Consider the following 21,035-nt stretch of genomic DNA (forward strand, 5'->3'; position numbering starts at 1 on the left):
TTCCTGGGGCTTCTGGTATTTCCAAGGAAGGATGGGAATATTGACATAAAAATAGCTGGGGTCGTCAGCACATTAATTACTCAAGCCAAAAGTACACTGGCACCTATGATATTGGCTGACATCTTCCGTGCTCTTACAGCTTGCAAGGCCGGGGAATCTTTCTTCGAAGGGTGCAATTTATTGTTACAAATGTGGATGATCGAGCACCTGTGTCGTCGCCCTCAGTTTTTGAGCTATGGGTCTCCAGACAAAACATGCATAGAAGAGTTCTACACGAGGATTAAAGGGGTTGAGTTACCAGAAGGGGTCACAGGTTGGAGCACATAGGAATAGAACGTATAACCTTCTTGAACTCGAAAAAGCGCTGTGCTTTAGTGCCTAAAAAATTCCATTTGATTTATGTTCTTTATAACTGGAATTTATAACCTAGAAAATGAGACGGGCAACCTGCTATAATAAATTAAAATACATACCGAAAAAATACACTACCCTAACAGTGCATATAAGTTAAATCCTATATCTTTTATAAGATCAGAATCCATAAAAAGCTTAATATTCAATGCTAAGAAATACTTTCATGCTGCAACAAAGGTTTCATTTTCATCACTTGTCTAATCCTACCTTTAATACCATCTTCTAATCGCCTACAAAATTCTGCATCAAGTAAATCAATCTTCCCAGCAGATTCACGAACTAGTTTATAAGTATATTCTCTAGGAATTGAACCATGTTCAGCCAATTCCACAAGAAAATCTCTCGCCTCCACCACCCTACCAGCTTCACACAGGGCATGAATTATCGGTGTATATGAACTGTTACATGCTACTACTCCATCATCCATTCCTTGCATTCTTCTCAGCATCTCAATAGCCTTATCAATCTCATTAGTAGCACTGTAGTACCTAATGAAAGAATTATACGTAATTCGATTAGGTGCAATACCCCTTTTCACCATTTCATCCAACAACTCCAATGCCCTCTCTATCCTATTCGTTTTGCAGCATCCATTGATCAAACTATTATAAGTTACAACATCAGGAACAAATCCTTTGAACAGCATAAGGCGAAACAAGTGATTCGCCTCCCATATTCTCCTCCTAATAGCTTTTCTACAGCCAGTTTCTAAACCATACCTACAATAAGAGCTAATCAAGATTGTGTAAGTGAACACATCAGGTGGGCACCTAAACCCCGGCAACTCCATTTGCTCCAACAGAAACTTGGCTTTCTTGAAATTCCCAACTCTACAAAGAGCTAATATTAGAGTGTTGTAAGCATACACATCAGGCTTACAGTGAAACTGTTTCATTCTATAAAAGGTAGCCAATGCTTCTTCCACTAACCCTTCTTCTCCTAGGCATTTTATCAAACATGTAACGGTCGGTGTCGTAACGAGCCCTTTTCTTGACATTTTTTTGAGAAATTCCCAAATGAGTTTCAATTTACAACCCCCTTTAGCAAGAACAAGAGACATCTCCTTGCACGTGAGCTCATTGTGAGTAAACCCACCATGGGTCTCAACCCAATGGAAAAATTCTAGAGCTTTGTCCACGCCTAGCTGTACATTTTGAGGATCTCTATGAGCAGCTGGGCCAAGAATGAGTACCCGTTTTCGGGCCTTATGGAATTCTTCTCTTAGGTTTCTTTGCTTTAATGGGGTACGGTGGCGAAACCCACTTTGGCGGCCAATGGATCTTGGAGATTGGAAGAGGTATATGGGGATTGATCTTAGGACTTGAGAAACTGCTTCTACAGTCCAAATGGGTTGGTTGGGAATTGAGGCTGCGACATTTGTTTCAAACGGCCGATTTCGGATAATTGCAGCTAAAACCTGGTTTATAAGAAGGTTTTGGGTAAAATTAGGAGAAGAAAGTGATCTTGATGAGAACATATTATCATAAAGCGGCGAAGTGCAAGAAGAGCTTTAGTAGTAGTAGTAATTGTTAAAACTGTATATAGCTGGAAGTTGAATGGCTTGAGAACTGAAGTGTGTGAACACTGAAACGGAACCTCTAAGAGGGGGAGTGAAGTCGGATAGAGCCACATAAACATATGATATCACATATGTGATGAACTATGGAGATGAAATGATGTTATGCCTTGGACACAATTTGGATGCCAATTTCTTTGTTGAGAATTTGAATATAAGAAAATAATTCTATAAAGGCGTATATTATTTTCAAAGGAAATCATAAAAGTCAAAGTGAATAAACTTTTCATAAATTAATTTTAGCGTAATTTACTTGTTGTGTTAGTATGGCGAGTACATAATCGGCTCCTTTACGTTGTCCTCAACCGATCAGACAAACACCTCAACTAACCCTTTTACCATTATGACACTTATAGTCCATAAAAAATAAGCCCCGTGAACACCCGAGTCCAATGAACCAATATGCGTGAGTTACACTCGCCAATGACTTATCAAATTAACCAATTTAAAAATGACACCTATAAATTGTAATAAAAAATTGACAAATGTAATTAAATAAAACACATTTAAAGCAAAAATAAATAAATAAATAAAATAAAAATTATTGCTCTAGCCTTAGTCTATTACGCGCACTCCGACTTATAGATTTTCGATGATTTCGATCAGACAGACAGCATGGGAGAATAAGAGAGAGAACTCTTTCTTTTTTATTATGATTGGGCCCTCCAGTGGTGGTAGAACCTCTTGAACCAGGCGTACTAATGAACTTGCTCCCCTCCCCCCAACCCCCCGCCCCCAACCCCCCGCCCCCCAATATTCTTTTTCATTTCCTTTCTCCTTTCTTTTTTCCTTCTTCTGCAAATAATAAATAAAGACCCCCAATTCTCTTTTCCCCATCCCTTCTTCCTAAAAACAGGACTTCTTCTCGCCCCTCATCCCAAACAAATTAACTGTAAAAATCCACCAAGGACCTCGTTGGAAAAAGTCCTTTCTAGCAACCTTCTTTCTCTCTTTTCATCTCCTTGTGCTATATTTGAGAGCTCATCACGTCAATATTGACGAAATTGACACTTATCTTACGTGGACAAAGTGTGTGCAAGTCACATTCATATGACGCGTTAGTCTATTTATTTTCACTAAAAAAATTGTTAAAAAAGAATAAAATAGAAACTACAAGGAAAAGCAAATAAGAAAAAGAAAAAGAAGCTTATCACTTTCAACCTACCCCCCCCCCCCCCTTGTCGTTCTTCCCATTCCCCTGTTCCCGTTCCCCTTCCCCCTTTCTTTTCCCATTGTTCCTGTCCATCCAATTTTTCCTTTACTTCTTCTTCCTAATTTGTTTTATTCCCATTTTACTGTTCCTTTCCCCCTTGCCCCCTCCTCTATTCTACTCCATTAATGAAGTCAAGCATTTTTTTTCTTGTGTATGCTCCATCTAATTTTAACAGAGAGAATAAAATTGTCAACAATCGAACTCAAAATATATCACATCTAAATGTGAATTTGGGCATAACTTTCGCCAGAAAAACAAAACAAAAGGGTAAAAGGGACAGCGAGTTTCATTGCATTCATGGGGTCCAATCGTACCCATTATTTCTGGTTTTACAAAAGGCTTGCAATGCTTTGAAGAGGAGAAGAGTAATTTCACTTGAATTTGTAGTGATTTTTCTTTTATTTTTGTTTGACCAAAAAGTGTTAAGCCCCTTTTTAGTTAAATCAATTTTAATGAGTGGATAAGGGGTGAATTCAAGTTAAAAGTAATAAATCATAGATCCGAAATTTAGCAACTTAGATGGTGTGAACCGTGTTCTAATCAATAAAATGCCGAGTTAATGCTCAATGATTAGATATAAATACGAGAATAAATGCATAAAATAAATGTGGTAAATGGCATTTAATGTAATAAGAAGCAATAAGTCACCCAAATATTGGATGGGGTGGATGATTCCTTCTTCAGAGACAACGTGTGACAGCATGCAATGATAGTGAACAATGTGCCCTCGGATCTTGTGAACTAAAGAAGAATGTTGTATGATGGAATCAAGAAAAAGAGACAAGACAAGCTTTTTGTATATTCTTGATAGTCAACCCTTTTACAAGATATTTTTTTTACAGAAGTTTCGAATCTCTTTTTTTGTTCTCTCTCTCTTCCTATTTATAAGGGATATTCCTAGAAAACCCTAGAAAGGTACAATGTGAGGGAATATTCAACAGAATATTACTATTCATAGTTAAAAGGACGTTTTAACAATTGTAGCCGTTGCTCTATACCCGACCTCGACTCTGATATTCTCCTTTGAACGACTCCTCGGCACTAGACTGTACGTAATCTCGAGTCTCGGCCTCGGCCTCAGTCGTCCATTTGCACTCGCCACGCTAGATCGAATTTTGACCCATACAGTTAGTCCCTCCGCTTATTAAGGTCGTCCTCTTGGGAGTCCTTGATGAGGTTTTTTTCTGTATCTAATCGCAAAAATGTTCCTCCATGGAGGACGAGCTGAATTAGTCGAGGTCGCGTTCGTGACGGGTTCGGCTCAAAGGTTATGGTTGGCGTGGCTAACATAGGATGACGTCATGATCACGCACGTCATCATTACCCATCTTCCCGTTGCAATGCATCATTTCCAGTGCCTCTGTTGCTTCGATCTTAGTGTTAGTAATAGTTTCTTTCATCGATATTGGCGCCATAATACCTTATAAATAGGGGAAGGGACGTTCAAAGATGAGGTTTTTGAATTTCATACTTATTGGTACTTTGCTTGTTCTTCTATTTCTTCTCTGACCTTGCTTCCAATTTCCTTCTACTTCTCAGCTCTAGCTTTCCCGTTAACCATATATTTCCCGTTGATTCCCTTCCGCCGGTTCTACTGTACACGCATTTAATGCAGAAATAACAAACCCCCATCACACTTCTGATATAGCTTCCAATGTCACCCCTTTATCGGTAGCTATGCCTTCCGGTAGCAACGAACCTACGGTTGCGGAAGATGAAAGTTTTCCTAAAGTGGAGGAGATAATCCCTCGGAACCCGTCGGTCGGAAATGACTTCCAAAGAGAACCTGCCCCAGCTCCTGAGCAGGTGCTATCAGTCATGGGGTTGAAGGAAATATCTGACCTTCGGTCTAAATTTCGCATTCCTGCCCATGTTGACATTGTTCCGACGGGGAACGATTCAATACAAGTCCACCGACCTGGGTATTGTGCTTTTTACCAATACCCATTCTTGGTGGGCTACTCTCTTCCTCTTCCCCCACTTGCTGAGGAATTCTGTCGCTTTTATGGCGTCTGCCCAGCACAACTTTCCCCATACCTGTATAAAGCCTTTGTGATGCTGGCGAAGTTTGCAGAATTGGCCGGTTGCGACATCACCATTCGTCATCTGCTGCACCTCTTCACGCCTAGTTTTTATAGAGTCATGCTGATTCATCTCTGCTATTGTGGGACCAAAGGATTTGTGACGGGTTTGGATGATAAGGCGAACCGCCGGTTCTGATGCTACTACTTCTTCATCAAAATCGATCATCTAGTGGCGGACCCAGTCGGGTTCCCTGAGCGGTGGAACTTTAATCGTAAGGGCCTCTTAATGTTCGTCATGTTTTTTGTTTATCATTCCTCTTTTGTTTCTGACTTGCTCGTGCATTTCTACTTTCAGCTGATAAACGTCTACCTCCCCCGGTTCGTGATATCGAAGACTGGGTGGCTCGCGTCTTACCTCATATTGTGGGGATCCACAATTTGTTGTCATTTAACAGGCAGTTCGACCCCAAATCTTTGACTAGTGAGTGATGTTATTTTTTACGACCCTTTTGTTTTTATTGTAGCTTATTGTTGTCTCGTTGGCATTTATGTTAGACGCAATTTTCTTTTCGTGTTAGGTCGGCGGGCTTCCAAGAACACGAAGGCTCCGGTGCCCGCGTTTCGTCAAGTGATTGCATCGGCTGGAATGCAATTTGTGCTAGCTGAGTCTGCACGAGATAATCAAACTCTAACTCCGTCGTTAGGTGATTCTGCCCCACATGTAGCCGTCACGTCGTCTGAGACTTTTGGTCACCGCGTCCTGCACTTAATTGACGAATCGTCCCATGACGAAGGGGAGACGGTACCAAGGAAAAAGCGGCGGGTGGATATTGGAAGGGTTGATGTTGCTGATACCGAGTCGGAAAGGCCCATTGATTTGGGCGTGGAGGCGGCACCTTTACTGGGCATTGAGGCTGCTCCTACGCCGGCTATCGTTACAGAAGGAGGGCCGTCAGGGGTCGAGGGGACCTATGTCAGAGGAGACCCTGAACGAATAGCCAGGGTCTGCTCTTCATCCGCGGACGAAAGGGATAGAACTGTCCTCATGGAGGATGATGGGTCGGGCTCCGATATCGACCCTGTGGAGGTGCAGGCCTTTGAGGAGAGGTACACACGAGTGGAGATGAGGACGGAGGGACCTGATCGGCACATAGTCATTCTTGTAGATTACGATCTCTTGGCAAACTCGGAACGGGTGGTACCGGCCTTCACTCCTCTATGTGCGGATTTTGAGAATAGGACGCTACAGACGCTGAGGGATGCGTATGTGTCGTTGGGTATATCTGGCATGGCCCTGCGAGTGAGTTTGTTTTTCCCATCTTAGGTTAAAATCTTTCGTATGTGTAACTTGTTTCGGATGACCCATCTTCTTTTTCATGTCAGACTCTCATCATGGAGATTGAGCGTGACCGACGGGAAGAGCGAAGGACGGCCATTTTCAAGAAGATGATGTCCAAGTACAGAGAGTATTGTTCTAATCATTGAACGATTGTTGACTTTCTTAACCAGGACATCCAATTCCAGACGCTCCGTGATGGGCTCAACCAGAAAGATGAGGATTTGAGGAAGAAAGACGAAGAGCTTATGAGGGCCATTGGCAGATGTAGTGTGCTTGAGGAGGCGTTGAAGGCTAAGGAGGATGAGATCGAGGTGAGCAAGGGGAATAACGGTCGAAAATATTGACCTTCAGGCGCAGGTGGTGTCTTTAAAGGTCGAGCTCGAGCAGAGTGAAACAAGGGTCGTCAACCTGTAGGATGAGTTGAGCACCACGGTTGAAGAGTTAGGTCGAGCTGAGAAATCAAGAACTATTGCTGTAGCGGAGGCGGCAGCCCTAGGGGAGACCCTTCATGTTTGCAGGTCCGAGCGAGCTACAGAGGCAGAAATTGCGGCGCTTAGGGAAGCAAGATTTGAGGAGAGGATTGGGGATTTGGAGGTGGAGATGTCTCGGCTGAATGAGCAGGTTGTCGCCCTAAGGGCCGAGAAGGCGGAGGTGCAGGCTTGACCGTCCACTTCTCATACTTCTATTGCTTCCGGCGTGTCACGGGAGTTGTATGAAATGTGGGTTCATGTTGAGGCTCAACTTGACATATATAGGTCTCTGAAGGCGGCTGGGAAGATTTCCGAGATGAATTTGAGGATTTCATGTTAAGGCGCGTGCAGCTCGTGATGCCTGTGGTTATGATCTCGGTACGCCCGGAGGATAAGTGATGAAGAAGCCTTAGATAGGCTTGCCTCTGACCCTTGGTACGATGATGAGTATGTTGGTGATGGGGGGGATGATGCAGCATGAAGTTTTTGTACTTGGTTTTTGCTTGCCTACTTTTTTTTGTTTTGCTATTTTTGTGGGGGCATCTTTCTAGCCCTTTGTAAAAAATGTATTGGAATGGAGCGATTGAAATGAAACAGTTGTATTTTGTTGTGTATTTCTGACTCTTCTTTCTCTTTTTCTCTTCTCTTTTTTTGTTGTGAGTTTTTTTGCGATAAAGTCCCCGACTTTCGGTTCACTTCGGACGAGGTTGTCGACTAGAACGACGCCGAAGGTAAGTTAATTTGAGCGAGGTCGAATGTAAGCTAATTCGAGCGAGGTCGAATGTAGGCTAATTCGAGCGAGGTCGAATGTAAGCTTAATTCGAGCGAGGTCGAAGGTAAGCTAGCGAGGTCGAATGTAAGCTAATTCGAGCGAGGTCGAATGTAAGCTAATTCGAGCGAGGTTGAATTTAAGCTTAATTCGAGCGAGGTAGAATGTAAGCTAATTCGAGCGAGGTCGAATGTAAGCTAATTCGAGCGAGGTCGAGTATAAGCTAATTCGAGCGAGGTCGAATGTAGGCTAATTCGAGCGAGGTCGAATGTAGGCTAATTCAAGTGAGGTCGAATGTAAGCTTAATTCGAGCGAGGTCGAATGCAAGCTTAATTCGAGCGAGGTCGAATGCAAGCTTAATTCGAGCGAGGTCGAATGCAAGATTAATTCGAGCGAGGTCGAACGCAAGCTTAATTCGAGCGAGGTTGAACGTAGGCTAATTCGAGCGAGGTCGAACGTAGGCTAATTCGAGCAGGTCGAATGTAGGCTTAATTCGAGCAAGGTCGAATGTATGCTAGTTCGAGCGAGGTCGAATGTAAGCTAATTTGAGCGAGGTCGAATGTAAGCTAATTCGAGAGAGGTTGAATGTAAGCTTCTTTTGCATTGGCGTGATGTGCAAATTTGGTGGATGTGTGTAAGAATGTCATTGCTTTGTTTATTCATTGGAGAATATTACATTTCTTTTCGGTCCGTACATATATTTGAGGAGTCCCAGTCTCTCTAGTCCCTTCATCGCTTGGCCTAGAGAAGTAGTCAATAGGCGGGGGCGATGAACTTAATACTTAAACTCCGAGACACCTCCTATGTCGCATCATTAAAAACCTTCCCGAGAAAACCCGATTGGGACAAAATTCGGGTGAGGGAAAAAGAGTACGACTTGGAGGACATCCCTCTTCAGAAGTTGAAGTATTTTAGATGGGCGACGTTCCAATTGTTTGGTAGTAATTTTCCCTCCATTGTTTCTTGCCGGAATGATCCTTTGTTTGCTGTTTCCGTGATTTTGTATGGTCCGTTCCAATTGGTTCCCAGTTTTCCTTCCCGCGAGTCTTTGCTCGCTTGCGTTTTGGCTTTGAGTACATAGTCCCCTACCTTGAGTGGTCTGACTTTGGCTTTTTGTTGTAGTACCGTTCTGCTTGCTGTTTTTGAGCTATCATTCTTACATAGGCCAAGTCTCTTCGCTCATCTGTTTCGTCGAGGTCTTGCTATCTGCTTTCGTCGTTACATGATCTGCTCTCGTTGGAGTATCTTAGAATTGGTTCTCCTACTTCGACTGGTATCACGGCATCAGTCCCATAGACTAGTGAATATGGAGTTTCTCCTGTGCTGGTTTTTGGCGTGGTGCGGTATGCCCATAGCACTTCCGGTAGCAATTCTGGACGCAGTCCCTTGGCATCCTCAAGCTTTTTCTTCATGATGTTCAATATTGTTTTGTTGGAGGACTCCGCCAGACCGTTGCCTGCGGGGTGATATGGCGTGGAGACTATTTGCTTGATGTGCCATTTCTCGAAGAATTCGGCTGTCTTTTTCCTGGTGAATTGGGGTCCGTTGTCACAACCGATTTCTTTGGGGATGTCGAAGCGGCATATGATGTTCCTCCATATGAATGACTTAACTCCCTGTTCGCGTATTTAGGCAAATGCACCTGCTTCTACCCACTTGGAAAAATATTCAGTTAAAACCAAAAGAAATCGTATATTACCTCGCCCTGCTGGGAAGGGTCCGACTATGTCCATCCCCCATTTGATGAACGACCAAGGTGATATGACTGAGTGGAGATGTTCGCCCTCCTAGTGGATCATTGGAGCATATTTTTGGCATTGTTCACACTTCCTAACGAAGTCGGCGGCTTCCTTTTTCATGGTGCGCCAGTAGTAGCCTGCCCGTATGAGGCATCTAACGAGGGATTGATTACCAGTATGGGCTCCAAGGCCTTCATGCACTTCTTCGAGGACACGCCTAGTCTGATTCGGTCCTAGGCATTTCGCCAAGGGACCACCAAACGTTCTTTTGTATAGGTCATGGTTGATGACGCTGTATCTGGACACCTGCATTCGAAACTTCTTGGCTTCTTTTTGTCGGGTGGGAGCAATCCGTCCTGCAAATATGACATAATACGATTGCGCCAGTCCCAGGATAAGTTTATAGTGCGTACCTCGATTTGATCTATGGATGAATGGAGGAGGGTGACTACGTTTTCTTTTGCGTCTATGTTCTTAGTGGCTGCTGCTAATTTGGCGAGGCCATCTGTTTTGGTGTTTTGTACTCGGGGTATTTGGTCGAGTTGGCACTCGTCGAACTCGGGCAGTAGCTTATGAATTTCTGCCTGATATTTTTGTAGCCTTTGTTCTTTGATTTGGAAAGTCCCTGTGACTTGGTTGATGACGAGTTGCGAGTCACATAGGAGGATGACTCGTCGTGCACCATACTTGAGAGCTAGTTTCAGTCCTGCAATTACGGCCTCATACTCGGCCTCGTTGTTAGTCATGTCGGGACACCGTATGGACTAGCGAATGACTTCGCATGTTGGGACTTCGAGCACGAGTCCCAGTCCAGATCCTGACGCGTTGGAGGCACCATCGGTGTATAGGACCTATAGGCCCGATAACTTGGTGGAAGTACGGGCGACTTCTTGCTCGACCTCAGGCAGTATTTTGGTGTTGAAGTCGGCGTCGAAGTCGGCGAGTACCTGCGACTTTATCGCCGTTCGCGGCTGATATGTTATATCGTGCTCGCTTAATTCGATGGCCCACTTGGCTAATCTACCCGATAGCTCAGGTTTATGTAGGATGTTTCTTAAGGGGAAAGTCGTGACTACCGAGATGGGGTGGTAATGGTATTGAAAATAAGGTCTCAACTTTCGTGAAGCTACGACTAATGCCAGAGCCAGTTTTGTGAGGTGGGGGTACCTTGTCTAGGCATCGACTAGGGTTTTGCTAATGTAATAAATTGGAGATTGTGTACCTTTGTTTTCGCGTACCAAGACTGCGCTTACTGCCACGTCGGAAACGACCAAGTAGATAAGAGACGTTCGCTAGGTTCTGCCTTAGCGAGTAATGAGGGCGAGGACAAGTACGCTTTTAATTCTCTTAGGGCAGTAATGCATTCAGAATTCCACTGGAGTCCGTTGTCCTTTTTAAGTACGCTGAAGAATTTATGGCATCTGTCTAAGGATCGTGAGATGAACCTTGACAGGGCGGCTATACGACCAGTCAGGTTCTGCACCTGTTTCTTGGTGGTCAGAATCTCAGGTATTCCCTCTATAGCCTTGATTTGGTCGGGATTGACCTCGATGCCTCTCTGTGATACCAAAAAACCTAGGAACTTTCCCGACATCACACCGAAAGCAAACTTTTCGGGGTTTAGCTTCATGCTGTATCGTATAAGTATGTCGAAGGCTTCTCTCAGATGGTCGATATGGTCCTCTTTTCTTTTTGATTTGACCAACATGTCTTCTATATAGACTTCTATCGTTCTGCCGAGTTGTTCTTTGAAAATCTTGGTGACCAGCCTCTGATAGGTCGCCCCTGCATTTTTCAACCCAAACGGCATGACTCTGTAGCAGTACGTCCCTTGGTGGGTGATGAAGGTGGTCTTCTCCTGGTCCTCTTCCTCCATGAGGATCTGGTTGTAGCCTGAGTAGGCGTCCAAGAAGCTAAATAACTCGTTCCCCGCTGTTTTGTTGATGAGCTGATCAATGTGAGAAAACAGGAAGGAGTCTTTTGGATAGGCTTTGTTTAATTTCGTGAAGTCCACGCACATGAGCCACTTACCATTTTTCTTTTTCACCATGACCATATTGGCGACCCATTAGGGTGTACTTTGATTCCCGAATGGAACAGTTGGCGAGCAATTTTTCTACCTCTTCATGGACGGCCTCATTGATTGCAGCATTAAACTTTCTTCTAATTTGTCGTACTGGCGGGTAGAGTGGATCGACATTTAGCTTGTGTGTTGCGATGTCTTTCGGGATACCTGGCATATCTGCAAGGGAGAAAGCAAATAGGACAGCTTTATCAGTTAAAATTTATGGAATTTACCTGGCTCTGCGAGTTTGTGGCCGATGTAGGCTTTTTTGCTGTGGCCGCTTTCGTCCAGCTGGACGGGATCGAGTTCTTCCAGTGTTGACTCTGCGGTTTCCACGACGTCGGGGTCTCTAATAACGTCTGTTTGTTCGTCAGACTCGGGCCCCGACTTCGGTAATTGCTATGCTCCTGAGCCTTCCTCTCTTAACAGTTGGGTGTATGTGCAATCTGGGGCGATGCGGTAGCATTCTTGAGCTATGCGCTGTTCACCACGGATGCTGAATATTCCCCATGGGGTAGGGAGCTTGATGACCTGATATTAACTGGACGGGATGGACCTCATGGCGTGTATCCATGGTCGCCCTATAATGGCGTTGTAGGCGGTGTCTTGATTCATGATATGGAGCATTGTTTCAAGGGTGACGCCCCCGGCTAGTACGTGCAATGTTTTCTCTCCAGAGGTTCGTTCAACTGCATTGTTAAAACCTGTTAGTGTTATGCAGCGTGGTACTATCTTATCCTCGAGTCTCATTTGCGTGAGAACTTTGGGATGGATGATACACGCACCGCTCCCATCGTTTACCATGATTCTTTTTACATCAGTATCTGAAATTCGTAAAGTAATGACAAGAGCGTCGAAGTGAGGAAAGGTCAAACCGTGGGTATCCAACTTGTCGAAGATGATATTGTCTTCGAGGTCATCATACCGTTCATGGGTGATTGACCGCTTTAATTTGTGCCCGTGGTGAATTTCACATGGTTGATTGTTGCTTCAACGCCTTTGCCAATGATCATTTGGATGGTGCAGGCCGGGGATGGTGATTTTGGGGGGCCTTGATGCAATTCTCGTCCGCGGGCGAAATTGGCTCTCCCTCGATCGCTCATCAACTCTTTTAGACGTCCTTGGTGGAGCATGTTCAATACTTCTTGCCGTAGGGCTATGGAATCTTCGATTTTGTGACCTCGTTCCTGATGGAACTCGCAGAGGGCGTTCGACTTTCTGGTATTTGGGTCCTACTTCATCTTTTGTGGTCATTTCACCTTGGGAACGAGCTTCTCCAGGGCATAGACTATTTCTAAAGGAGATACACAGAAATTGTGAGCAGATAAAAGTGGAGGCATACCTCTCTCATTTCGGTGAGTTCGCGCTTGTGGCCGGGACATCCTTTCGGTTTGGCGGGGAGATAGTGGTATGGTCGCTCTGTTGTATGGTTGGTGCCTTTCCCGATTGAGGCGTGGGCCTGCGTGATCTCTTCGGCTGTCATTCCGTCGATCCTTTCTTGATTCCATTGGGATTGTCGTTAGCCGCTGGGTTGGACCATTGAAGTCCTCTTCATCTGCCCTCACCTCGGCGCAGTAAGCGTTGTGAATTTCTTTCCAAGTGGCGGGAGGGTATTTCATGAGTCTGCTTAATAATTTTCTGGTGGCGCTTGACCCATCCCAGTTCAGCCCATTCTGAAAGGCTGCTACCGCTATCCCTTTTGATACATTTGGCAGGCTTATTCTTACCCTATTGAACCGGGCGAGGAATCCCGGAGTCCTTCACCAGGCGATTGTTTAACAACGAATATGTCATTTACTCTGGCTTCTGCCTTCTTGGCCCCGGCATGGGGTGATGAACTTGTCGGCCATTTCTTCGAACGTCATTATGGAACGTGCTGGCAATTGTGAGTACCATGTCAAGGCTCCCCCTGTTAGGGTTTCGCCGAACTTCTTCAGCAACACCGACGGTACCTGTTCTTTCGAGAGGTCGTTGCCTTTCACCGCCGTGACGTAATGAATGATATGGTCTTCAGGATCCGTTGTGCCGTCATATATTTTTAGATATGGTGGAATTTCGAAAGTTTTGGGTATGGCATATAGGGCTGCCTCCTCGCTGTAGGGTTGTTCTACGAACCAGCCGACGTCTCTTTTTAGCAGGAGTTTCGGGGCGCCCGGTATCTTGTCGACCCTTTCTTGGTGCTCCCTCATTTGGTCGCGGAGTGCTTTATTCTCGTTTTCCATTTCTTCCATTTTCTTCAGAACAACTACAAGAGCATCGTTACCTGTATCGACAACAGTGTGAGTGTTACCTGTTGGGGGAGGGGCGTGTTGCTTGTTGACAACTATTGTGGTGTTCACTCTTGCGGTGTTCCTACTCGCCCCTTGAGTGGGTTTGTCGAGTATGCTGCTTAGGGTACTTGTCAACCACGCCTCTAGTAACTTTTTCACTGTGTGCGAGGCTTCTTCTGTCGTGGAAGTGGAGGCTCCCTTCTCATGCGAAGCGGTTACACTACCATGAGGAAGGGGTGAATTACTTTGTCTTGGTGAGGCGCTTGGCGTCACATCTTCCACGTCCTCCCCGCTCACCTCATTGATGGTGCCTAGGAGGTTAGTAGTGACACCCATCACTGCTTTCAGTCTTTCCTCTCCTTTTCCCGCAATGGTTAGCTTGTACAAACAAGGAAGGGAAAGGTTTTGTTGTTGCGTTTTTAGATCTGAAGAAACTAAACTTTTTAACTAGGAACTCCCCACAGACAGTACCAAATTGTTTGACCAAAAAGTGTTAAGCCCTTTTTTAGTTAAACCAAATTTAATGACTGGATAAGGGATGAATCCAAGTTAAAAGTAATAAATCCTAGATCCGAAATTTAGCAACTTAGATGGTGTGAACCGTGTTCTAATCAATAAAATGCCGAGTTAATGCTCAATGATTAGATATAAATACGAGAATGAAAGCATATAATAAATGTGGTAAATGGCATTTAATGTAATAAGAAGCAATAAGTCACCCAAATGTTAGATGATGTGGATGATTCCTTCTTCAGAGACAACGTGTGACAGCATGCAATGATAGTGAACAATGTGCCCTCGGATCTTGTGAACTAAAGAAGAATGTTGTATGATGGAATCAAGCAAAAGAGACAAGACAAGCTTTTTGTATATTCTTGATAGTCAACCCTTTTACAAGATATTTTTTTGACAGAAGTTTCGAATCCCTTTTTTTGTTCTCTCTCTTCCTATTTATAAGGGATATTCCTAGAAAATCCTAAAAAGGTACAATGTGAGGGAATATTCAACAGAATATTCCTATTCATAGTCAAAAAGACGTTTTAACAATTGTAGCCGTTGCTCTGTACCTGACCTCTGCTCCGATCTTCTCCTTTGAACGACTCCTCGGCACTAGACCGTACGTAATCTTGACCTCGGCCTCAGCTCGTCCATTTGCACTCGCCACGCTAGATCGAATTTTGACCCATACAATTTTGACATTGGGTTTCAGAATTGGACTCTGATTATTTTTTCTTTCTTCTTGATGTTTTTTCGATTATGACTTTTTCGACATTGGGAAGTCCCACTTTTAATGGATCAGATCATAACTTTCACCTTTGAAAATGGTGACTGGGCGGGAAAAGTTCTTCTGGCAGAGCTATGGTGAAGAAGAAAAGAAGGGAAAAAGAAGAAAAAGTGGAAAAAGTAAAAAATTTAATAAATTGGTTTTGAAAAAAGACCACCCACAAATTACAAATGTCAAATAATTAATGATCTGAGAATCTAACGTGGTATTCATGTCAGGACACTGAGATACACGCTCATAGGGAGAAGTTTATCATAAGTATTTTTATCGAGTTGAGCCAAGGGTCTATTGGAAACAGCCTCTCTACCTGCATTAGGTAGGGGTAAGGTCTGCGTAAAGACTACCCTCCACAGACCCCACATGTTGGGATCAAATTGGGTTTGTTGTTGTTGTTGTTATCGAGTTGAGGTGCCAAAATGAGAAAATTGAGAGTTTTTATATCGGCTTTAAAATTTAATCCAAATTTAGGTGGCCCAGAGGCTATTATGCCAAAACACTAATCTCAAATGCAATTTATAAATCTCATTTGTACGATTTGTGCTAACGACATCTCCTATACCTTAGTTAGCTCAGTTAGTAATTGTTGAGGGATGCTGAGCTGTCACAATTAGTTAGTTAGCTAGTGTTAGCAACAATACTTAAGAAGTCAATTATTTTAGTATAAAACAATGTACAGTGTGTTGAGAAGTTAGTTAGGTAAAATAAAGAATTTTCCAGAATCTTCTTCCTTCTCTTTCATCCTCTCTGTTTCTCTTCCGCCATTAACAGAGCTCTCAAGCTCTTAACATGGTATCAGAGTAGTGAGAATCGATCGGGATTTTACTCACTACTCATCTAAGTCTCAAAGCTCATTGCATCTCCGATCTCCTACAAAATCGTGAAGAAACCGTTCCAAACTCTCAATTCACAAAGCTAGGGTTTTGTAATTTCTGCCCAATCCAGCTGAAATGGTGAATGAAGATGGAACGGGAGTCGCGGCTACAGGAATTGAAGCTAAAGTCGATCACACGCATCCACTTTTTGTGCATCCATCGGACACTCCGGGTTCAATTCTAATTCTGATCCAACTCAAAGGATCTGAAAATTAAGGACTATGGCGAAGGTCGATGCGTATAGCACTTCAAGCCAAACGGAAATTAGGTTTTGTCAACGGAACTTGTAGAAAGGAATTATTTGATGTTGAATCTCATGAGCACTGGGAAACATGCAATGCGATTGTCCTTTCACGGATAATGAACACAGTTGCGCCGCATCTATTCAGTGGAATTGTTTATGCATCTGATGCGCATATTGTATGGGAAGATCTGAGATAGCGTTTTGACAAGGTAAACAGAGTGCGTATATTTCAGTTACATCGATAAATTGCAACAATTTCTCAAGGAACAGACTCTGTTTCTATGTATTTCACAAGGCTGAAAGAGCTATGGGCAGAATATGACGCAATGGTACCTTCCCCAAACTGTGGTTGCCCAAAATCCAAGGAAAATGTAGAGCATTTTTTACAACAACGGTTACTTCAGTTTCTCAGTGGATTGAACGACTCATATGATCAGGCGAGGCGTCAAATTCTCATGAAGACAACAGAACCAACCTTGAATCAAGCATATGCAATGATCATTGAGAGTGAGAGTCAATTGACACCAACATCTGGAGTTAATTCCATAGTAGAAGGGAATGAGATTACAACTTTATGGAGTGAAAAAGGTGGACAACAGAAACAAAATAGAAATTTCAACTTATTCTGTGAACATTGCAAACTAAAAGGTCATACCAAGGAGAATTGTTACCACTTGGTTGGTTACCCCCTAAACTATAAAGGAAGAAAAAAGAATGGGCCATCTGCGAACAATGTGATGTCATTTGTTAGACAACTGGACCAAAACACTAATGTGATCCCTGGCCAGTATTATCCTGGGAATTACAGTCCTGGAGTTTACAATCAAGGATATAACAGTAATAAACATGGATACTTTTCTGGTGGAGAACATCGTGATTCAAACCTCACTAGTGGTGTGAATCAAGGTTTTGATCAGGGTCAAGGAATAATGAATAATGTTGTTGCAGGTCAAGGAGCAACAAGCATGAATACAATACCAACACCCATGATATTCACACAGGAACAGTATAATCAAATCTTGAAGATGCTGAATAAGGGTAACAATAATGAGACTGAAGCAGCAGCTAATGCAGCAGGTATTGTTACTCCCTCTACTCCTAATGATAGGAATGATAAGTGGATTGTAGATAGTGGTGCCACAAATCATATGGTGGGAGACAGTGATATGTTATCTACAGTAACTAAACGTGAGAATAAGAAGGTACTATTACCTAATGGTACTAGAGTTCCCATTACTCACATAGGTAGTTCTGAACTGTTGCAAGGAAACATACACAATGTTTTATGTGTCCCTGAATTCAAGTTCAATATGTTATCAATAGCAAAGTTGACAAGGGAGCTGAGATGCCTCATGGCATTCTATCCTGATTTTTGTTTAATGCAGGAGCTTCACAATGGGAAGGTGAAGGGGATTGGTAGAATGGAAGAGGATCTGTATCACTGGCACTCAAAGAATAAAAGGACATCATCAACTGTTCCGTCAGTGTTCCTATCAGTACATGATGAAGAGAAGCTATGGCATATGAGACTAGGGCATGTCTCAGGAAGGATATTAAAACAACTCTCTCTAGTTAGAAGTATCATGAATAACACTAAGTCTTGTACTGTATGTCCTCTAGCTAAGCAGACAAGGTTTCCTTTTCCCATAAGCAATAGTAGAGCTGCAAAGCCTTTTGACTTGATACATGCAGATGTTTGGGGCCTATATAGGGTTCCTACTTTTGATGGTTGCAGATACTTTCTTACTTTGGTGGATGATTGCAGTAGAATGGCATGGGTTTTTCTATTACATCTGAAAAGTGATGTTAGTACTATTCTTAAGGAATTTCTGCTGCTTGTACAAACTCAGTTTAATGAATCAATAAAGGTTTTTAGGAGTGATAATGGAACTGAGTTTTTTAATTCTTTCTGCAAAGCTTTGTTCAGTAATGCAGAAATCATACACTAGAGTTCTTGTATTCATACTCCGCAGCAAAATGGAGTAGTCGAACGAAAACACAGACATATACTTGAAGTGGCCTTTCAAGCAGGGCTGCCTTTACGATTTTGGGGTATTTGTGCTGTTAATGTTGTGTATGTCAACAATAGGCTACCATCCCCAGTATTGGGGAACAAATCACTATTTGAAGTTTTTTTGGCAGAAAACCCAACTTGAGTCATTTGAGAGTCATAGGCAGCTTATGTTATGCAACAAACACTGGGACCAATGGAGATAAATTTGGTCCAAGATCTGAAGCAGCAATACATATGGGATATTCTAGCACACAAAAGGGATACAAATTATATAGCCTTTCACGCAAAACATTCTTCATATGTAGAGATGTTGTCTTTAAGGAGGATGTATTTCCATTCAAATCAACTCAAACACTAAATGCCAACAGGACTCCTATATATTCTGCTTCTATACCACATATAGATTCACCTTCAGAGTCATCATTTGTCCAAAATAGTTCACCTTCATCCTAATCACCTTCTCCAACATCTCCAGTACCCATGCGTAGTCCAGAATTGTTCCCTGCTATACAAGATACTCCTGAAACAAGCAGTCCATCACAAGCATCACCTGGACATGACACACAGTCCACTGGTTCTGAATTGTATCATACTGCTTCTCCTCCACAACCTAGGAGAACTGGTAGAATTTCTAGACCTCCTGGATGGTTAAACGATTTTGTACATGGTCCACTGCCCAGTACTCACACTTCAGCTTCTTGCATTTATCCTATGTCTGACTACATGTCTTACACCTCTCTTTCAGCTGCTTATCTTGATTCCATTTGCAATTATTCTGTCATCAAGGAACCAGATTCCTATCCAGAGGCTCTACAAGATGAAAATTGGGTTGCAGCTATGAAACAGGAGGTTCAAGCATTACTTGATAATCATACTTGGTCTCTGGTTGACTTACCTCCTAGTAAGAGGGCCATAGGGTGTAAATGGGTATACAAGGTGAAATATAATGCTAAGGGAGAGGTAGAAAGATATAAGGCTCGTTTGGTGGCCAAAGGATACACACAACAGGAGGGGTTGGACTACCAGGAGACCTTCTCTCCTGTAGTCAAAATGGTCACTGTTAGAGTTGTTCTATCAATGGCTACTATGTATGGTTGGCACTTGCATCAGATGGATGTATTTAATGCATTTTTACAAGGAGATTTGGTGGAAGATGTCTACATGGTACAACCTCCAGGTTTTGCTAGCCAGGGGGAGTTGTCTAAGGTATGCAAATTGCAAAAGTCCCTATATGGACTGAAGCAAGCATCCATACAATTGAACTTGAAATTATCTGAGGCCCCTTTTGACTTCAGGAGTCTCCCAGAGTCACTATGATTACTCTCTTTTCACTAAGAAAGTTGATGGTCATATTGTGATCATCCTTGTGTATGTGGATGATCTTTTGATCACTGGTTCTTCTTCTTCTCTTATTCATGCCACTAAGACATTACTTCAGCACCATTCCAAGATCAAGGACCTGGGGGAGATGAAGTATTTCGTTGGACTTGAAATAGCTAGAAGCAAAGATGGGATTTCTGTTTGTCAAAGAAAATTTGCCCTAGAACTAATTTCAGACTTAGGTTTGGCAGGCTCTAAGCCTGCAACCACACCCTTGGAAGTCAATCAAAGACTTACTAGTGTGGCATATGACAAAGGCCTTGCAGCTGATGATACAGAGATAGATGAGGCAATGGAAGATGCTACAAGCTATCAAAAACTAGTGGGAAAGCTACTATATCTTACTATGACTAGGCCTGACATAGCTTATGCAGTCCAGAACTTAAGCCAATTCATGCACTCGCCCAAGAAGTCACATATGGAAGCAACATTAAGGGTAGTCAAGTACCTAAAAAATGCACCTGGTCTAGGAATTCTACTGTCTTCTAAGAGATCTAATGAGTTGATAATTTTTTGTAATGCCGATTGGGCTACTTGTCCCATGACAAGAAAATCAGTCAGTGGTTTTGTTGTCAAGATTGGAGACTCCTTACTCTCGTGGAAGTCAAAAAAATAGAGTAATATATCAAAAAGTTCAGCAGAAGCTGAGTATAGAAGCATGGGAACAGCAATTGCAGAAGTGGTTTGGCTTGTAGGGCTGTTTGGAGAACTGTACTTGCAGATTCAGCTACCAGTGAAGCTGTTTTGCGATAGTAAAGCAGCTCTTCAGATAGCAGCAAATCCAATTTATCATGAACGAACGAAACATATAGAAACCGATTGCCATTTCATTAGAGAAAAGATACAAAAGGGATTGATAGAGACAACACATGTGAAGTCGGAGTTGCAACTGGCAGACATTCTGACTAAAGGTCTTGGTCGAGCTCAGCATGAATTTTTGTTATCCAAGCTAGGAGTGTTCAACTTGTTCACACCACTTAGCTTGAGGGGGAGTGTTGAGGGATGCTGAGCTGTCACAATTAGTTAGTTAGTTAGTGCTAGCAACAGTAATTATGAAGTCAATTATTTTGGTATAAAACAATGTACAATGTGTTGAGAAGTTAGTTAGGGAAAATAAAGAATTTTCCAGAATCTTCTTCCTTCTCTTTCATCCTCTCTGTTTCTCTTCCGCCATTAACAGAGCTCTCAAGCTCTTAACAGTAATGGACACATGTAAGTCCCATTTTAGACAGCGATTTGCAAAAGAACCACGGTACATGAACCTTTTAGCCAAATTTGTATATTTTAGGCAAAAATGTCTGGAAACTAGTGTCACACCTACTTTTTCCTACACCCCGAAAAGGGTATTAAGGGAGTTTTTT

At 42.9% G+C, this 21,035-nt stretch overlaps 2 protein-coding genes across 2 annotated transcripts; one reads left to right on the forward strand and one right to left on the reverse strand.

The window, feature by feature from the left end:
* On the reverse strand, positions 504–2,123 carry LOC109225376 (pentatricopeptide repeat-containing protein At1g77405). The gene has a single exon (XM_019390013.1). The coding sequence runs from the start codon at positions 1,889–1,891 to the stop codon at positions 563–565; it is 1,329 nt and encodes a 442-aa protein (XP_019245558.1). The 5' UTR covers positions 1,892–2,123; the 3' UTR covers positions 504–562.
* Positions 19,763–20,290, forward strand: LOC109226003 (uncharacterized mitochondrial protein AtMg00810-like). Its single transcript, XM_019390806.1, has one exon. It carries the CDS (start codon positions 19,763–19,765, stop codon positions 20,288–20,290), a length of 528 nt encoding a protein of 175 aa, XP_019246351.1.

The sequence above is a fragment of the Nicotiana attenuata genome, chromosome 5 (genome assembly GCF_001879085.1).
Source record: "Nicotiana attenuata strain UT chromosome 5, NIATTr2, whole genome shotgun sequence".
NCBI classification, from domain to species: domain Eukaryota; kingdom Viridiplantae; phylum Streptophyta; class Magnoliopsida; order Solanales; family Solanaceae; genus Nicotiana; species Nicotiana attenuata.